The sequence below is a fragment of the Melanostigma gelatinosum genome (assembly GCF_949748355.1).
Source record: "Melanostigma gelatinosum genome assembly, chromosome: 9".
In the NCBI taxonomy this organism is placed as follows: domain Eukaryota; kingdom Metazoa; phylum Chordata; class Actinopteri; order Perciformes; family Zoarcidae; genus Melanostigma; species Melanostigma gelatinosum.
The window spans coordinates 9,583,587-9,603,079 of record NC_136642.1 but is presented as its reverse complement, the minus strand read 5'-3'; the positions used below and the strand labels follow the sequence as shown (position 1 = coordinate 9,603,079).

At 42.0% G+C, this 19,493-nt stretch overlaps 2 protein-coding genes across 3 annotated transcripts; both read left to right on the top strand.

The window, feature by feature from the left end:
• Nucleotides 1-1,073: 1,073 nt before the first annotated feature.
• Nucleotides 1,074-8,617, top strand: znf384b (zinc finger protein 384 b). Of its 2 annotated transcripts, XM_079275899.1 has the most exons (12): nucleotides 1,074-1,434; nucleotides 2,092-2,213; nucleotides 2,649-2,716; nucleotides 2,871-3,084; nucleotides 3,632-3,745; nucleotides 5,093-5,241; nucleotides 5,334-5,425; nucleotides 6,112-6,336; nucleotides 7,482-7,649; nucleotides 7,776-7,854; nucleotides 7,979-8,137; nucleotides 8,261-8,617. In XM_079275899.1, exons 3-12 carry the CDS (start codon nucleotides 2,651-2,653, stop codon nucleotides 8,612-8,614), a joined length of 1,620 nt encoding a protein of 539 aa, XP_079132025.1. In that variant the 5' UTR covers nucleotides 1,074-1,434; nucleotides 2,092-2,213; nucleotides 2,649-2,650; the 3' UTR covers nucleotides 8,615-8,617. The 2 variants fall into 2 exon arrangements, with proteins under 2 accessions (XP_079132025.1, XP_079132026.1); XM_079275900.1 differs by lacking the exon at nucleotides 6,112-6,336.
• Nucleotides 8,618-10,323: 1,706 nt separating this feature from the next.
• On the top strand, nucleotides 10,324-18,988 carry gnl1 (guanine nucleotide binding protein-like 1). The gene is made up of 12 exons (XM_079274612.1): nucleotides 10,324-10,495; nucleotides 11,465-11,612; nucleotides 12,457-12,593; nucleotides 12,720-12,871; nucleotides 13,930-14,001; nucleotides 14,659-14,851; nucleotides 15,056-15,154; nucleotides 15,278-15,460; nucleotides 15,741-15,919; nucleotides 16,031-16,217; nucleotides 16,564-16,704; nucleotides 16,809-18,988. Exons 1-12 carry the CDS (start codon nucleotides 10,423-10,425, stop codon nucleotides 17,066-17,068), a joined length of 1,824 nt encoding a protein of 607 aa, XP_079130738.1. The 5' UTR covers nucleotides 10,324-10,422; the 3' UTR covers nucleotides 17,069-18,988.
• The last annotated feature ends 505 nt before the right edge of the window (nucleotides 18,989-19,493 follow it).

The window sequence follows — 19,493 nt, the reverse complement described above, 5'->3', positions numbered from 1 at the left end:
TACAATTCAATTCTGAATCAGAATCAGCTTTATTGGCCATGTATGCTTACGCATACATGGAATTTGACTCCGGTTTCCACTCCGCTCTCAATGTACAGACACAAATTTAAAATAAACAACAAATATATATATATATATGAAGAATAAAGAAGGGCAGCAAAAAAAAAAGAAATTCATTTGAAAAATGTGATTCAGCTTATATAATAAATTGGCTATTTTTACAATTGATTGTCAAGAAGGCATCCTCTAAAAATCGAATCCGTGCAAAAGTGAATGCAGTAGAATGTATTACATTATATGATATTACTGTATGGTGCAGATTTGTAGATTTTGAAGTGATATTCCATTTACTCCAATATAGAGGAAAATCAACAAATGGTCGCATTTGAGAAGCTGGATTTATGTGTGAAAAAGTGTTTCAATTATAAATTATTTAATCAATTTCTGTTAATTCATGTTTTGTCAATCAATTGATTGACTAACCGTTGCAGCTTGAGTCACATGTATCAATGCTGTAGTATCACAAGCCATAATGGTTGAAAATGTCTCACTGGCTCCGTCTTAGTGCTCCCTGATCCCTCAGACTCAAGGGCCCCGGCGGCCCCAGACCTTCAGGGCCTAAAATGTAAAAATCATTCCTATGACCACGGGCCTGTGTCAGCTCCCCCAGGTAACCCAGTAATAGTGTGAGGAGTACAAGGATTTATTGAATTAAGGTTGATAATTATGCATTTGATTGAATTAGTCATTTCAGAGTGCACATCATAAACTCAAAGGAAATTAAGAGAAGTTGAATCTACTTAACTGAGGAGAAGGTGTTTTAGCCGTGCAATTTGGTAATAGGAATATTTAGATTATGAATAAATTTGTCAAATTATGAATTGTATTTGGCGGAAAAATTTAGGCAATAAAAAGTTTCTTACGACCCTGACACTTATGCTACTCTATTACTTCCGACAGCACGTGAACGCAGCATAGCATGCTGGCTTGCTTCCCCCTCAAAACTTGAAGCTAAAATAAAATAAAGTAAACACAAACAACCACAAACGGATGTGGGTTAAAAATCCGTGTACGATCACCATTTCACTGCTGCAGTAAGGATGTCAATCAACTAGTAGTAGATGATACATTTCAGATACTTTTATTTAAATGATCTGCCACTCAGTGAACGATACCGGAAGTGACGTTCCCACAGATACTCCTCTTGTCTGACGACTTTATCCGGAGGAAGTGAAGCTGTAGACGAGGCAGCTGCTTTACCGGAGGGAAAAAAACCGACAGAAAAAAAAAAAAAAAAAAAAAAAACCACCCTGAAGAGGCGATAAAAAAAAAAACTTGACTGGGTCACAGGAATTTGGACACATTTACAAACCGTGTCCAAATTGTTCCCGAGCTACGGGGAGTTCCGGGAGGAAGACGGAGTCGTCGTTGCCGGTAAACGCCAGTATTCTCCATGCAGTCGCTCGTGTTTTTTGGTAGATTTGCATGACTCTGCTGCCGCCTCTCCGCCCGTCCACAGCCGGAAGTCTGTGAGGATGGTCGGTTGGTTTTTTTTTTTTTTTGCCTTTGCTTCAGTTTTTTTTATCCTGTGCTTTTTTTTTTTTTTTTTTTTTTTTGCTTTGCTTGTTATTTTTCCCCCCAAGCAGCTGCAGGAGGGCTCTACAGACACACTGCTGTCTGCTAGCTCACTGTATGTTAATCAGCACGTCGGGCCTGATTAACGACAAGATGCGAGCAGCCGAAATGGAGTCCTACTGTAGCGCTGCGGCTAACAGTAAACACTATCTGATTTGTGTTATTTCATTAAAGTTAGAGCAAGGTACGGGGTTTTGTAGTTCATTAAGCGGGATGTTGGTCTGTTGAGCCAACTTCTAGCGGAGAAGTTGAATCTTCCGTAAATAGCCTGAGGTCAGTTGTGTTTTGGTGCACATAACAATCCACACCTTACAGTTGAAGTGAAGGAAGTTGAACATTCACGTTAGACCGTCGATGTAGTTAACGTTCCAGGAGCGCAATCTGTCATGTAAACGTATGCATCTGAGACTGTATTGATCTCAGACTCCTTTTTGTTTATCTCTTTTTGTGAATTAGAAGGACTCGACCCGAGGCTGCAGGACCAACCGAGCAAAGTGAGCTACTGCAACAAGAGCCCCACATCTACAGGGGCCCCTAAAACCCCCCACAGCTTCACTGTGTGGCAGTTAGTTTGTGTGGTAAGATATTTGACTTGTCATAGCAGGGGAAACAGTGATAGTGAGCCAGCGATGTCAGTTGTCAGTATGCGATGGCCTTATTACCTGATAATGACACTGTGCCTTGAAGAGAGGTGGAAACTAAAGGGGGCTCTTACACAGATTTTTACTGGTCTTAAATAGTATTGACATGATCTTGATATTTTGCCTCCAAGATGTATATTCCTAAATTAAATTGTGTATAGTAACATTACCACACAGCAAAGGTTTCATGGGGGATTCATTGAGGCGTAGGATCTCATTTTTGCCCCGAGTACCAATTAAATTCAACTTTATTTCAGACACATTGGTCCTTATGAAAGTCAGATTGTCATATTTCTTACTGCAAAGTAACCAGTGGTGGTACTTACCAGGTCATTACAGTATTTGATCGTTGCTGCACTTGTGTCGTTGCAGAAATGATGGAAGACTCTCATTTTAATTCATCGTATTTCTGGTCTCCCATCCCGAATGTACCAGGACAGGTGAGTCTGGAGAAGAAATCAACAATATGGAGTTTCTTCAGGATTGACGTGAAGAAGAAGCTCCTTTTTTGAGGAGTGTTTTTGTGACTACAAGAAGAGGATTGACGAAGCCCAGTCTGGTGAATCAAATGACAAATCTCCTCTCTACTTACAGATTGAGAATGCCATGTTCCTGAACAAGGTGAAAGAGCAACAGGAAAAGAATGCGTCCTTCTCTTCCCAAGCATCCCACTACCAGACCGCTCTCCTCACCATCCCTGGGATGAAGGCAGATGGAGGAGGGCAGGTTGGCGGCGTGGCACACCTCCACCCTGCTCACAGCACCCAGAACATGCTGTCTGTCCCGTCCACGGGCATCATGACAGCAGGTGAGTCTGTCTCTGCGTGGAGAAGCCTTCCACGATACAAGACGTAATATCTAATGCTCAAAGTACAGCATAGAATCAGAAGAACACCAAAGGTTTAGGCTTGATTAAGTTTTGTTAGAAACTATAAAATAATAGCTTTGTATTTAATTATTTAGTTAATGAGAGCAGCAACAACAACAACAACAGATTCCAGTTCCCTCCAAGCAGCACTGTGAGCTAAGAGCACAACTTTGAGCAAACGAACACCTGCGTGTCTCCGTTTACGCTACAACCTCGGGCATTTCCTTCACATAATGCATCAGCAGCGCTGTGCTGTCACACTCCTGTAGCACCATCTGAACACTTCCAGGTTTAGCATATGGTATATTGGTTGGTAATACTTCTGAATAGAAGGGAATTAAATTCCTGAATTTCAGGGATCGGCTGTAATCCTGGGAAGAACACCGTCCACAACTTTGTATTCTTGGATTTCGTACTGCCTGTACTCACCTTTTGTGACGAGTGACTACCGGTAATTCTTTTTTTTTTTCTGTCACTTTCTGTGAAGCGGGTCTGGTCATCACAACTCCTCAGGGAACACTCGTCTCTCCCACCTGCTCTCAATCGTTTGTCTCTGGTCATCCAGCAACAACCATGATTGTTTCAGCACTCCATTCTGCAGGTAAAGCACCCGTAATGACACGCACATCATGTGATGTACATCTCGTTTATGGATCCAAAATGTAATGTCGACATAACATTTTCTGTGACCAAGACTCTCATTACAATGTATGATTTGAATATGAAGTAAGATGACATGATCGAATGTTTCTTTGGTGCATCTGCAGCCACAACGACGTAGAAGAATGTAAACTGACAATAGTGTACTGTAGCAACACTAAAGACCAGGTCCTGAATGAAACCAGCGTTTTCACAAATGTCGATGCTTGCTGGTGTTTGTACATGTATTTGATCACTGATGTTGGACTAACCTTTTGAGGCTAAAATAATCGGTAAACATAAAAGCTAATTGTATTTGAAGTCGAGACGCAGGACGCGCCACATTTTTTTAATGTTGTCTTCGTGATTTGGAACATGATCAGACCTGTTGGCTTTTGTGAGCGTCCTCACTGGCTATGCTATGCTATGCTATGCTATGCTATGCTATGCTATGAGAGCGAAAAGAATATGAGATTTTGTTCGGTTTGCTCTTAATGATACGTCAGAGTTATGAACCCAACTGAGCACTTCTCTTCAAAGCAAAGACTGACCTCCGGAGTTACAAAGCAATACAACTAGAAAATGAGCAGCTAATGATTTCATTTATTACCTAAAAATATCTTCCACATGCAGGAGGTGCTGCCACAGCTTGCTTCTAAAGTATTTGTATATATGTGCTTTTTTTAAATTTATTTAAAGTTGAGATGAAATAAAAAATTCCTTTTTAACCCTGTTAGATCTCATCCCGGTCATATTGTGAACCTATTTATCAATATGTGCAAAACAATTACACAAAAATCATCATTCTTCCTGAAGAACAAAATATGAAGTGTGCTTACGTAAGCTAGTACCAACCAATAACATCGTGACATTACTATCAGTCAATCAATCGGCAACTGTAAGCGACAAGGCAGGTTTGTGGATTGCGCCACATTCTAAGCTTTACTCACACGATTTTATTTGAATTCCTCTCGTAACCGTACAACGCTTAAATATTCTGTTTCACTGGGAATACATCACAGTGCAGCAGCTAAAGACGCTCTAACTTTAGTTTCACTGGGAGTTTGAAACCTTTAGTAGGAGTCAATACTCGCGGCTTTATGAACATTTTAAAGAGTTGAATAGAAGAAATAATTTCACTACGATGTCCACACACACTGTCAATTACACTTGAAAGAATAAGCAGAGTTAAAAACGAGACCCTTTGCAGTATGCTTAGATTTTTGGTTTGGTGTAGAGAACAGTCACCGTACAGGAGGGCTCCGGAGGATTCTGTTCTATTAACCGGCTGCTGGTGATCCTGTTGCAGACAGAAAAGAAGGCGACGGGGGGCCCCATGTGGTCGTGATGCCAGCGCCCTCCAAACGTGGCCGAAAGAAGAAGACGGCACTGACCAGGGTCGGTCATGTGGGTGGAAATGAAACGCTAATACTGGCTCATCTCACAGCCGGTGGCCAGGTAAGAAAATACAGATGTAGAAAAAGGGCAATCTAATAACAAAATAGACACTGAAAACACGATCAAATAACGTTGAATTTTGTTTTGGACAGTTGGCCTCTTTGCAGCATCATACCGGAGACCCATATGACCTGTCGAATGAAGACGAAGACCACGGCCCAAAGGACAGCACTAAGACATACAGGTACGGCGTACAGAAACACACACCTGCTGTGGAATGCAAACGCACCTGTTCCTCTGTGTCCTGTCCAAATCAAAATAGAGATGTTCAGCTTTCATAGATAACCTGTAGTGCTGCTGCACACACACACACATACGCCTCTTCTGAACACACTTCACTGCATGTTGTGGCAGAACGTGCCTGCTTTTGTAGTCGATGGTTGATTCCTTCTCGTTAATGTGTTTGAGATACAAATGCATCAGTGCTTCGTAGGCGCTCTCTCCACCTCTGCACACACTGGACTACCTGCCCTCTGCTGTCCTCTTTGTCTTTATATGGCATGCTCTTTGAGTTGTAAACTCTCAAGCACTCTTGTGTCCTGCTCTTTCGCTTTTCTTATAGTATCTGGTCTACGTACCTTTCCCTGTCAGCTTTCACTGATTTCTCCCTTGGAATCTTTCCTTGTGTTTACCCCTCCTCCCCCCCACCCCCTTTCTGCCTTCATTCATTTACCTGGTATAATTCATTTTCCTTTTTATCGTGAGTTTCTTATTTATTTCTGTGGGTCAATGCTTCATTCCCCTGTCTCCACCTTCATCTCCTTATTTCCCTCCGTCCTCTCTTGTGTCCATGTTTCTGTATACGTGTCCCTCTTCTTCCTTCTTGTTCTTCCATCCCGCCCTCCCATTTCTGTGTCTCTCCGCCTGTAGGTGCCGGATGTGTGCGGCGACCTTCCTCAGTAAGTCTGACATGCAGATCCACTCCAAGTCGCACACAGAGGCCAAACCTCACAAGTGTCCTCACTGCGCCAAGTCATTCGCCAACTCCAGCTACCTGGCCCAGCACATCCGCATCCACAGCGGGGCCAAGCCTTACACCTGCTCCTACTGCCAGAAATCTTTCAGGCAGCTCAGTCATTTACAGCAGCACACACGGTACTGCAGACCCCTCCTCCCGGTTACCGACCACGTACCATATCCCCCCCCCTGTCCTCTTAACTTGTCCTGCCAAGTTCCCATTTTGAAGCCCAGATTCCTGTCCTCTTCCTCCTCCTGGGGGGGGGGGGGAAGAGGTTGGAGTGGTGTGCAAACGCATAATACACTGCCATGTAGATGTTGGGTCGCATGCTACCAGTTCCATCCAAAAGTGACCTTTTTCAAAATGTTTTGAATTCAAATTACGCTTTAAGTTTGGGCTTTGTCCATAAGAAGATTTTCCATAATTTATACAATATCAGAATGGCCATTTGAAATGCATGGAGCTCTTTAATACAAAATTTATATAATTACTGTCATATTTTTTTCATTTGTGTGTGTGTGCACCGTACTTCTTTGCATTGCATTTTCATCGCTTTTCCCCACTTTTCATGTTTCCTTTGTCTGCATGTTGTGTCATTTCCCTGCCCACATTCCCCACGCACACATTTAGAACGACATGTTGAAATGAAGCTTTAAAGGCTTCCATTTAACCCATTGTGTTATTGTTTGGGATACATTCTCTTCCATTGAATTGGAACATGCGATAGAAACAACTTGCTGCCATGCTCTGCTTTCCTTCTCTCTGTGTAGTTTTTAGTCCTCTGTTGCTGTTCTTTTTGGCTGTCATCAAATCAATTTACATGTCATTTCTGGAGGAATGCCGATCTAAATGGATGCAATTGTAAAACCTTTAAATCATATTTATTATATGTAATATTTTGTTCCTCTGTTTATAAATCTAAATGATCTGATGATGAAGGATGTATGTAGAAAGGACAAAATAATTCAGTATTTAGCTTTTTTTTATTCTGTGATGAGATTTGTGATGTTTATATTAACACGTGACATTTAAAGGAACATAAATTGCAATTGCCACTCAAGCGTTACGTTAAGTGTAAAGTTATACAGAGTTTTTGTTGGCTTTTGTTAACGGTTTCCAAATATTTAAATAATCCAATCTCCTTTTTACTCGTCTGGAATGGCCTTCCTGACAGGTTTTGATATATTGAGGGAATCACTTTTACGTATGTGTTATTCTTCTCAGTCTACCTTTACAATCCTGTTCCCCTTTTCTCTTCCACCCTCCCGTCTGCCTTCATCAGGAACCACACAGAGTCAAAGCCTCATAAGTGTCCCCATTGTACCAAGTCATTTGCCAACTCCAGCTACCTGGCCCAACATGTCCGCATCCACACTGGAGTGAAACCCTACACCTGCTCTTACTGCCAAAAGCACTTCAGACAGCTCAGTCATCTTCAGCAGCACAATAGGTAAGTGAGTCACCGGTCTTGGGTTTCTCATCTGCCTCAATGTTTTTCTGCAGTCAGGTTAGATCACCTTAAAAGTGATGGGAGTCCGTGTATGTACATGTATATGTTTTTGTGTTTTTCATGCAGGATTCACACCGGAGATCGGCCATACAAGTGTATCCACCCAGGCTGTGAGAAGTCCTTCACGCAACTCTCAAATTTACAGGTGTGAAATCATTTATTTTTCTTCTCATACAGATAATGTGTTGCTTATTCGCTGACTCTTTCACGATGTAAAACATTTTTAGCAGATTATTATTATTTTATTAAAATAAACATTTATTTCCCAGTCCCACCGGCGTCAACACAACAAGGATAAGCCCTACAAGTGCACCAACTGTAATAAAGGATACATAGATGCAGCGAGCCTGGAGGTGCACATGACCACACACACAGTCAAGCACGCGAGGATCTACTCGTGTGGTCTCTGCAACCGCACTTATACCTCAGTAAGACAAAGATCCTCTTCTGTATGAATCGCCTCACTTGCATCAGACACCTGGCAGCTCTTTTTATGTAATGTAGTCACGCATCCACTGTTTCCCCTCTTACCTATCCTCTCCTCATCTCAGGAGACGTATCTGGTGAAACACATGGAGAAACACAACCCAGACCAGCTGTCTGCAACAGCAGCACAACAGAACCAACGGCAGATCCCGGGTCAGAGCCGGCTAGACGGCGCAGATGGAGGATCGAGCCGACCCGGGGGTGCCGGAGGAGCGGGCGGAGGCCAGCAGGGACAGAGCCAGGGCAACTACCCGCAGACAGAAACCATCTCCTGTCCGTTTGACCTGCACCAGTATAAGACAGTGTCCGCCAGTGACATCCAGTACAAACCCATCAGCGTTGCCGACATTACTTCCCACAAGGACCTCTGTCTCACTGTGTCAGCATCCACCATTCAAGTGGAGCACCTTAACTCTTAGAGGTGACGAAAGGAGGGGGGTGGGTGGGGGGGGGGGGGAGAAATTGAGGATGGAGAGTCAAAGAATAAAAGCAATACTAAGGTGATACAAGAACTTAGGAACACATGACTGTGCCTGAACTGTGGTTTAAGGCAGACAGGACAAACAATATGGTGACCCATTATACCGAAGACTATCAGTTTGTCTTATTTCACTTTTTTTCTTTCTGCCTTGTTTGATTTGTTTTCTTTTTTACTAAGCTGTCCTGTCTGAGTAGAAAGTGCATGTATAGGCGGCAATAAAGTATGTTTCAGTCCATCACAGTGATGGTTTTATGATAGGAAGAGAGTCAAAGTGCTTCTCTTTATTGTTTTATCACCTGCTCTTCCCAACAAATACAGCGTTGACCATAGCAGTTTAGGGTCTCTGTTGATGAAATTGATGGTCGACTGTGAAGGTAAATTTTTATACTTTCATGCAGAGACTTTCAGTTTTTTCATCAGTGTTATCAGCTCTACTGTGTTGTAAAATATATGCCCGCGATTCATTCTTTTTAACCTTAAAAGGGACAAAGAGTTAATTTCCTGTTGAGGAAAGACAAATGTCAATCAAGTATATATATATATATATATATAGATATACTGTATATACTACCAGTTTATAATGTATGATTGTGTGTTTTAAAGGATGTGGTAATCCATATAACCTATTTAGACTCATTCACTGGCCTTCACATGAGTGATGAGCCAGTTCATGTATCATGTATTCCTATTGTACTGCTTTGTGTGTATGTCCTAAAAGAAATGTTATCCAGATGTGCGCTTGCTATTATACTTCCACGATAACAATGTTTATAATACTTCTTTATAGACATATTGACACATCTGAAATTTGTCTTTTTTTCAGCTTATAATACAATAAACCCTCTGATATGTTTCTCATTGGTGGGTTTTGTTTCTGTTTCAGTTTAATGTCATAGTGACTTTGAGGGGACAGTGCTGTTGCTAATATATTGTAATTATTTTTTCTGAGTTTGGTCTATAAAATATTAGAAAATAAAATGACCATAACAATTTTTCTAAAGCCCAAGTTGACCTTTTAGAATGGAGGCCAAACCCAAATATTCAACATCAAATATCCACATTTTAAACGGTACAAATTTAATTTTTGCAATTTTGGCTGAGAGAAATAAACAAATTATCAAATTTGTTGTAATTTTCGAAATAATTAGTCGACACATTGTTTCAGCTCTGCATTCATTACATGAAAATGCATTTGTTGTTTGTTAAGAAACAGTATGTATTATATATGTATTTACAGGACATTTGAGATATATAACATCTGAAAAACAGAGAGGCAAACACTATGCTGCTTGTATTATGCATACTAGGGTTAGTCAATGACGCTCTTGTGCATCCAGGTATATAAGCACGTCTGCTCTGCTGGAATGTGCAAATGTGTGAGGTGTTTACAAAAGTGGACTGGTCCATTCAAGAGGAGGGGGTTTCATATCAGTTTAGGCAACATGTTCTTGGTACATGTACATAGTTACACTCTTGAGTAAAGCGGTTTACTCGAGGTAAAAGTGAATTCTAAATAAGATCATCAAAATAAAGTCAAAATGAGGAAAACTGGGGCAGTGTGCAAACACTGAGACGTGGTCTCGTCCACCATTCTCTGCGGTCTGCAGTGGATATGGCGTCACTGAAAAAGTGTAGGAGTCGAGAAACTTCACCCATGTAAATAACGTCAAGAAGAAAAGCTGTGTGACAAGCTGCGGATAGCGATACGTACAGCAGTACATAGATATATTAACCAGCTCACTAACTATGCCCCGGAAAAAGCCATTTAGCAACAAGCAGAAGAAGAAACAACTACAAGTCAAACGGGATAGAAAGAGAGGTAACTGCATCTGCCGTTAGCATCATGCTAGCTGTAGCAGAGAGCTAACGGTTCTTGCTCCACAGCTAAATGTAGTTCAGCGTCTGTGTGTCTGTCATGGGTTCAGCTAGATGTACAAGTAGAGCATCACACCACTCACTTAGCCGGTGAAATAACCCCCCGTGTGTTCTGTTAGCTAACGTTAGCTGTAATAACACGCGATGTGACTTAACTTGCCCTTCGGATTTGAGTGTAACGTCACGGTAGTACAACAGAATAGCACATGCTTTCGCTTTTTGTTAGAGAAGCGTCAACACTTGCATAATCATTTGTTTTCATTTAGCCTTTAACTGTACAAGTTCCACATTAAAAGAGTCCGTTGGGTGAGGTGCTGTCACTAAGAGAGCAATTGTCGTCACATGTTGGCTCAAAGATTTTCAAGCACAGGACGTCGTTTTATTCCCAAAACACGTGTTTGTGTGACTGTCAACGCGGGCGAATTGCGGAACGATTATATCATACTAGCGCTTTGAAAAGGTCAAGAGGTCTTTCTTAGTTCAGTTACACCGTGACTTGTAACGCAAGGCCACTCTTTTAGTGTTAACACTCAGTTTTAGAGATGCAATCACTTAAGATTTGGAACTTTTTTAAATTTAAAATAACTATAAGTATGAAGTCATTCCACACTGTGCATAAGTAGGTCAAACAACCTAAAATATCTTCATCAGTGCAGGAGGCCATTGTAGAGCCAGTGATCAGGGCAGTAAAATGACAGAAAAGTTTATTTCTTTGTTATTTTCTGTGATGAAAACATTTTTGCAGTTAATCACGACGTAAGTTGTCAGCATTTAGCCATGTGAGGATGCTAAATGTCCTGGATTGGGACGTGGCTATTTAGGAGCATGTTGTGATCTGTAACGGACAACTATATGTGGGAAAAGTAGGTCTATGATTGTCTGTGATCTCTGATCTTTGCTCCCCGACTTCTAGGTGACACGGGTTCAGGGCCGAGCAGCCGCAATGCCAGTCTGGAGCGAGGAGCAGGGAGACAGTCGGACACCTCAGACAGTGAGACCACCGATGTTAGGAGAATAAATCAGCAGCCCTCCGCCAGAGAAGGTAGATATGACCCCAACAGGTGAGTTATTTTTATCATCATCATCACTAATACTCTCTGTTTCACTCTTATTAAATAATGTAATTGCTTCTGGCATTTCCTGGAGCAGCAGTATGATGCTTGAATCAATAATAAAGTGGCTATTCTATGATAATTAATTGGAGCAATATGTCAGAGGTAGGGGTGTAACGGTACGCGTATTCGTATTGAACCGTTCGGTACGAGGCTCACGGTTCGGTACGCATGACGAACCGAATACGTTTGGAAAAAAAATAAATTAAAAAACTTTTTTTTTCTCTTTTTTTTTTTAAACCTTTATTTAACCAGGTAGTCCCATTGAGATAAAAAATCTCTTTCGCAAGATGTAAGTAACAATACAATATGTAAGCAAGATGTAAGTAACAATACTACATAACATTAAGGAGCAGTCTTTGTTTTTTATGCTTATGTGTTGCTAAGAAGACACCCCAGAAGATGGGTCACTCAGGTATAGTTCCATCATTGTTCAAAGTCAAAGAATAACTTCATGATGTTAGTTGTAATGAATAAATATATTTTAAAATCAAGTACATTTCTCTGGCATTTATAGTTTTCTACTGTACTGAAACGTACCGAACCGTGGCTCCACTGTATCGTACCGAACCGTGAATTTTGTGAACCGTTACACCCCTAGTCAGAGGATAAGAAGAGAAACATTCACTGTATTTCTGTTTATATTTGTTTAGAAAAGGCTTTCGTTTGTGCTCTAATTTGACAGTAGAAAACATCGCACTTGTCAATGTTTTGAAAATAATTTAAATCATCAATCCGTAGATATAGCAACGCAATGCTAGGCAAGCCTTATTGACCCCCCTCCCCTATCCAGGTTTCGACTGCATTTTGAGAGAGAGAGTAAAGAGGACGTGGAAAAGGGGAAGAAGTTGGCCATGGAGAAGGTGCTGCAGCCAATCTCAGAAAAAGAGCTTGAGATCAACATCAACGACATCTACCCCTCAGAGAAAGGTCTGCCTGTTTGTTGTTATAATGCTTTCCACATGACTGTCTCAAAATAAGCCGACACAGATGAGCTGAGTAGGTTAATGGAGTGGGTCACTGCTTGACAAGCTTAATTCAATTATTCACCGCCAGGTCTTGGTTTCCCACATCGGCCGTCCTGGAGTTATGAGATGACACGAGAGAGCCTGCTTCGGAAAGAGGAGAAGTCATACAGAGACTACCTGGACGACATGCACGCCAAAAACCCAGCTGGCTCTCTCAGCCACTTTGAGCACAATCTGGAGGTAAAGAGATACACGCTTTAGAGCCTTTTATTTTAACCAACAGTGCCAGGGCTGGACTATAAATTCATTTTCAGTTTGTTTGATGTGGTGCATGATGAATGCTCATCTCAACTCATTTAGTAAGTCAGAATTCCCTCTATTTACTGTGTTAAATCACCCATTATTAAGGTTTTCTAGTGTATTCACTTGCTTTTGACCCTCTTTGCCCTCAGTAGTAATTGTTTTCCTCAGCTGAGAGTGGTAGGGTTAGCAAGCAGCCATGGAACCATTTGTATTATACGGGGGTTTGAAAGCTCAGACTGTCAGCACCTTTCCTGTGTAGACTGAATATTTATGAATCCCGTTAAACCCTTTGACAACAGAAAACAGCATGAGGTAATCCTGCTTGTTTGTGAGTGGCCTGTAAACCGATGATCATCCAGCACACTTGCTTCGCCGCTTGTCATAAACACAAAACCGCTGAGGCTGTTATCCGGCATATCATTCCAGGACGTACCATGGACTGAATTTCACTGTGGTCAATTTGGATCATGTGGCGATCTGTAAGAATTGTATTACATGCCTGTGCGTGTCGTCTGGTATTTTCCACTGGGGACAAAGTACCATCGTACCTTACACGCTGTGATATTGCTCAGGTTGTGAAAATGGTAACAAAATCAAAAGACCCTGCAGATGATTTCATTTCAAAGCGTGGGCGGAGCTCAGGAGGCAGAAGCCAGGCTGGAGCTGCTGGTGGTATCATAAGTGACTCCCGGTAATCTAGAGATGATGGCCTTTTAAGTGGAGGATCAAAGTGATGCCTGTTTGAGTGGATAGAAATTCTACAGTATAAAAACATTTAATTCAACAGAATGAGGAATATTATCTTAAAGGACCAGTGTGTAGGATTTAAGGGGATTTATTGGATAATTGGAAAATGGCAATCGCAACTATGTTTTCATTTGCGTAAAATCGGCTGAATAAGAACAGGGATTGTGAATTCATAGACTTTTCTTTCTTTTGTTTACAATATTAAACCTAGTCTTATTTCCCACTCATTTTCTCATTTGTTATTTTAGACGTGGAGGCAGCTTTGGAGAGTGTTGGAGATGTCCGACATCATCCTGCTCATCGTGGACATGAGGCACCCGGTAGGTGAAGGATCAGACCACTAGATGGAGACACTGTCGACATCCATCTGAATTTCTGACATGGTTTTTTATTATTTATCAGTTTATTTAGCTGACACACACATTTTTAAATATATTATGTCTTTGTTTACTAATTTGGTCTAATAGAATAACTGTTCACATCATAGCAGACCTTATTTTAACACTGACAGGACACATGTATGGTGCTGTATGTCGGGAATTGTCGAGACAAAATACAAATAATATTGACAAGATGGAGAGCTTTAAAGACTGTGTTATGACTGAACATAGCAAATTTGGAAGCAAATAAAGAAAATGATCCCATCTGATACTTGTACTTCAAACACATACTGAAATATGACTAGGTCCAAGCATTTAGATGTAATTAGATTTGATTCCAAGTTCAAATTAAACCCAGTTATTTGTTTTTAACTGTCAGGCATCAGCTCCTGAGATATTTATTCCAACTTTCAAGCCAGATATAGTTTGTGAAGTGGATTCACTTTCTCTTTAAAGAGTTTCCAGTATTAGCATGAAGTTAAAAACAGCACAACTCGTCTTGTTCCTATTAATAAGTATATGATTTATGGGGTTTATGTGTTGATTATGCCACAATTTCTATTTTATTAAGAGTTCGTCTTCATTTAAACCACCCAGGTGCTGCAGTTCCCTCCGACCCTATACCACTACATCACAGGAGATCTCCAGAAGCAGGTGATCCTGGTGTTGAACAAAACCGACCTGTGTCCTCCTCCGCTGGTGATCGCCTGGAAACACTACCTGACCTCCCAGTTCCCCCACCTGCACATAGTCTGCTTCACCTCCCACCCTGGACAGCCCTACAGCACAGGTGAGGAGAGGGGGAGTAGGGGGAGGGTAGAAAGTGGTGGGATGGGAAGAGGGCTGAGTGACACACGGAAAAGATAACATCACACAGACACTGAAATTGAATACCTGCTACTCAGTGAATTTATTTGAGTGCAATATCACCAGAATAACCCGACTGGCTCTCGTTGCGATGAGAATAACCATTCGTCTGTCTGCTGGCTTGTAGTGCTCCAGAAGAAGAGGATGAGGAAGAAGGCTGACTGGAGTCACGCTGGAGGTCCTATAGATATCCTGAAGGCCTGTCAGCAGATCACAGCAGGGAGAGGTGGGCGTCTGTCTTACTCGTAATACTCCGATGCCTCAGCTGTTGTTGTCCACTCTGTGAATTTGACTCTTTGCATTGTCACATCTGTGCTGATCCTGTAAGTGTTACCTCTTGTTTTTGAAGTTGACCTATCCAGCTGGGAGCAGAAAATTAAGAGCGATGCTGTTGCTGAGCGACTGGATGGGGAGCGGCCCGATGAAGGAGCCGAGTCGGTGCTGATGGAGCATCAGAGTGACAGAGCGATGGACATGGGCAGCCCCTCCCAGGAGCTGTACAAGGACGGGGTTCTCACACTGGGCTGCATAGGTATACATCTGATTGAACCCTGTAGCCAGATTCATAGAACGTTTCTTTAAACTGTTCCAATCTCAAAAAAAATCTCAACTGTGATATTTTTTCAAGATCTTACCTTTTTTTTTTTTTTTTTTACTTTACGAAGATAATTGCATCAACTCATACAGCGCCTTTCTCTCCGTGCCCCTGGACAACGTCAGGCTTGCATCAGAAAACCACATCTGCACACAGGGACATCATTTGTAGATCTTAAAGACTGAACCATAACCCATCCATTCTTCTTTTCCTGCAGGCTTTCCAAATGTTGGTAAGTCTTCTGTTCTAAACAGCCTGGTGGCGAGGAAGGTAGTGAGCGTGTCCCGAACCCCCGGCCACACCAAGTACTTCCAGACCTACTACCTCACCCCGACAGTCAAACTCTGTGACTGCCCTGGGCTGGTGTTTCCCTCCCTCGTCAATAAACAGTTGCAGGTACAGTCTCACTTGTGTGTACTTGAAAGCAGATTCTTTGAGTTTACTTTCCTGTTTATTCCCAATAGAAACTAATACGTTTTTTTTAAACTGTCTATGCCATTTTCTTAGATTCTGGCAGGCATCTACCCAGTGTCTCAGCTGCAGGAGCCCTACAGCTCAGTTGGCTATTTGTGCACTAGGACCCCTTTCCTCTCTGTGCTGAAACTCAAACATCCCAGTTTAATGGACATCAAACCCCATCAGAGAAACGAGGAGTCCAGAGAGCTCGGCTGGACTGCCTGGGATGTGTGTGATGGTAAGTCTATTCTCAGGGACACCCATCGTGTGATGTAGCTTTAAGAATCATACAGTATGTGCACAGCTACTCTGCTGCTTCACTACTACCACAGTACACTAAAACACTGAGAGGCAAATAGACAATCTCCCTAAATGACCCTCAAGTCATGGCCCATTATCGATTCATTTCACGAGTAAAAAGCCAATCCCCACTTCAAGCAAGGGATGCGTGAGATTTGTTGGCTTTAGGAAACAGGAAAATCACCAGACTTGTACGTTTTTAATTATGGCCAATACCATGATGTGTTGTACTGTCACTAACACCTGTCATGTCTCTCTCTTCCTTCTGTCTTTGCATTCTTTAGCATGGGCGGAGAGGAGAGGCTATAAGACAGCAAAAGCAGCTCGCAACGACGTCTACCGTGCAGCTAACAGTCTCCTGCGGTTGGCAATCGATGGCAGATTGTGCCTCTGCCTAAGACCACCTGGTTACAGCTGCTTGAGGGGTAAAAGAGGCTCTTCCAGGACTCATCATTTCCGCTTCAAGTGTATTTGAAAGGTTAAAACGGCAGGTGAGTGGAATTCATTTTTATTTATTTTTGGTCTACAGAGCACTGGGAAAATCACCCAGACTTGCCAGAGATCGTGGCTCTGCAAGGGAGGGCGACAGAGGAGGACGGAGCGGGGGGGGACGATGACGACGGAGAGTCCAGCACCGAGCCAGAGGAAGAGAGAGACCGGGACGCAGATGATGATGAGGATGGAGACGATGAAGACGAGAGCTTAGGACATCCGAGACAGAAGGAAGATAAGCCGTCTGGTTTCACTGTCAACATGTACAATGTTCTTCGTGAAAATGAGTGCGAGTGATAACGGAGGGAGAGACGAGCAGGGAGACATAAGTTGTTCCTCTTCCCTGACTCCTCCCCGTTTATCCCCGTGCATTTTTCATTCCTTTTTCCCCCTAAATCCCTAAAAAACAACATTGTTTTCTTGCATCTCCACTCCTCATGTCATGACCGTCTCTGTACATTGACATTATCGATTCTAATTATTTCACCCTGTTTCCCTCTCCCTATAATATTCAGAGCATATTCATGTTCCCATGCTGTGCCTCTGCTCAGCTTGTTCATCCAGGAAGCTTGTTCTTTCGTGTTTCTTCTAGGAATCGGTTTGGTTTGGTTTCATTTTTCTTTTTTTGCATGCAGCTCTCAGAAGCAAGTGGACAAAGTAACTTCCCTCAGTCTGGAATAATCAATCGACTGGTTTTCAATCTCTTTATTTACAAGTGGCTTTACAGCTGAGATGCCAAAGTTCAAGAAAGGATGATGGAACATGATGGATTTTAGGCCATGAAAGTGGAACCAATAAAACCAACATTCTACACACACGGCTTTGCAGTTACCAGTATTACGGCTCTCTTAGAGGTTCATTTATCTGAACTTGGTTTTGATTTAGATAATACTGTATCAGAGAGTGATATTTTATTTGGTGTGGTTCTACACAGTCAGCTGGAAATTTCAAAACATGTGAGGGGGGGGGGGGGGGGGGAACTTAACTCGTAGTGTTTTAACTACCGGTACTACAGATATTATCCTTAGATGCTCATGGAGAGCTACAGGATTTTTAGGTACACTCATTCAGCAATATTATCTGTTGGTGGCAGTACAGTGGGTTTGATCAAACCGAGACTGCTTAACAATCAATGACAGGAATAGTTGGGACATTTTGGGAAATCCCCATTCTACCCGAGAGTTGGATGACAAGATGGACGCCACTCTTGTATCCGTCCGGTAAATATGAAGTTATGGACAAAAGCTTAGCTCAGCACAAAGACTGGAAACAGGAGGAACCAGCTAGCTCATCGATGTCCAAAGGCAGAAAAACCCGCCGACCAGGGCCGCTAAAGATCACGAATTACCATTTTATTATCTTATTTGTTTAAGCTGTACAGAAAAAGCGTAAAATGACACGTGGTTTTAAAACTCCAGAAGGTTACAGCCCGGGCCAATAAATAGTCCAGGACAGACCTAGAAACCCTCAGTGTGGTTTTATATACATAAAAAAAAACAAGATTTAACGTGTTAATTAGTGAGTAAAGTGTGCTTCTATATTTACCATGCAGATATGAGTCCTGTGGCTCTTTTCACCCGACTCTCTGCTTTCACCACACAGAACGAGAGAGAAGTCATCTTTGCTTCCATCTGCCTTTACAAACGTCATTACGCACTCCCATCGGTGTCGTCGGTAACTAACCCTTTGAGAAGGGTCAACTTCAACGTCTGATCTTTTGATGCTGTCGAGACACGCTGCAGACGCTTCTCTGTGCTCGTCAATGCCATGTTTTCATCACATTTTCCGTTGTGTACTAGATGCATTTGACAGTTTTGCTGTTTGACCGGTGTCTCACTCTCTGTGTGACGGCCCCCCCGCTGCAATCCTGAGTGCTGTATTATCACGTGCTGCTGTTGAACCTCATTCATGTATTCACTGAGGGAACTCTCCAGCACAGTGCTGTGTTACTGTGTAATACGTCACACTGCAGCCCCTCGCAGTCATCTCTTCCATTGGTACAGTGTAAGGCAGACACTCGACGCTACCGTGCTGTTAGGAGCACAACAGACTTTTAGTTGTGTTGATGGGAAATGTTTTTTGTTGGAAATATTGAAACTGACGGCGTCTGGAGTGTGAAGGCTTGAGGTGTTTTCAGGCTATTTGCTGCATTCCTCATTTCATTCCTAGTACACCTAATGATGACTTGACTGCTCTCTGCAATAAAAGAAAATTCATCCAAACCATATCGTTGTCTGTGGCTGTTTCTGTATTTTGTTTAAATATTTCTTGAAGGCCTTTGCTTGTAACCTGTTTCAGATGATGCAAGTTGATTATTTAATATGTTGTCAGGGAATGTTCTTTAAATGTCTTTGTTTTATGAAAAAAAGACACGATGCCAACTCAAATGTGCATAATTAAAGAGAACTTTTCCCTTAAATGTTGTGACGAAAGTTTGGAGATACGTGATGAAAGTGGACAGCGTAGACGTGTTTGGATGAGCTTTGTCAGACTAATTACACAACCTGAATGCCAAATAGAAAGTTTTCACATGCTTATAACACATATTGTGTTATAAGCAGTTTGAAACACACTGCATGTGATTTGTTTGAGGCAGAGCAAAAAGGGAGAATCTCTTGAAAAGATGCTGCAGTGGGAAACATTGCGTGTTTGCTTTGATTATAATCATATGTGTTCATCAAAGCACTTCCAATTTTCCTTTTCATTCCACTGTTTGTCTTAC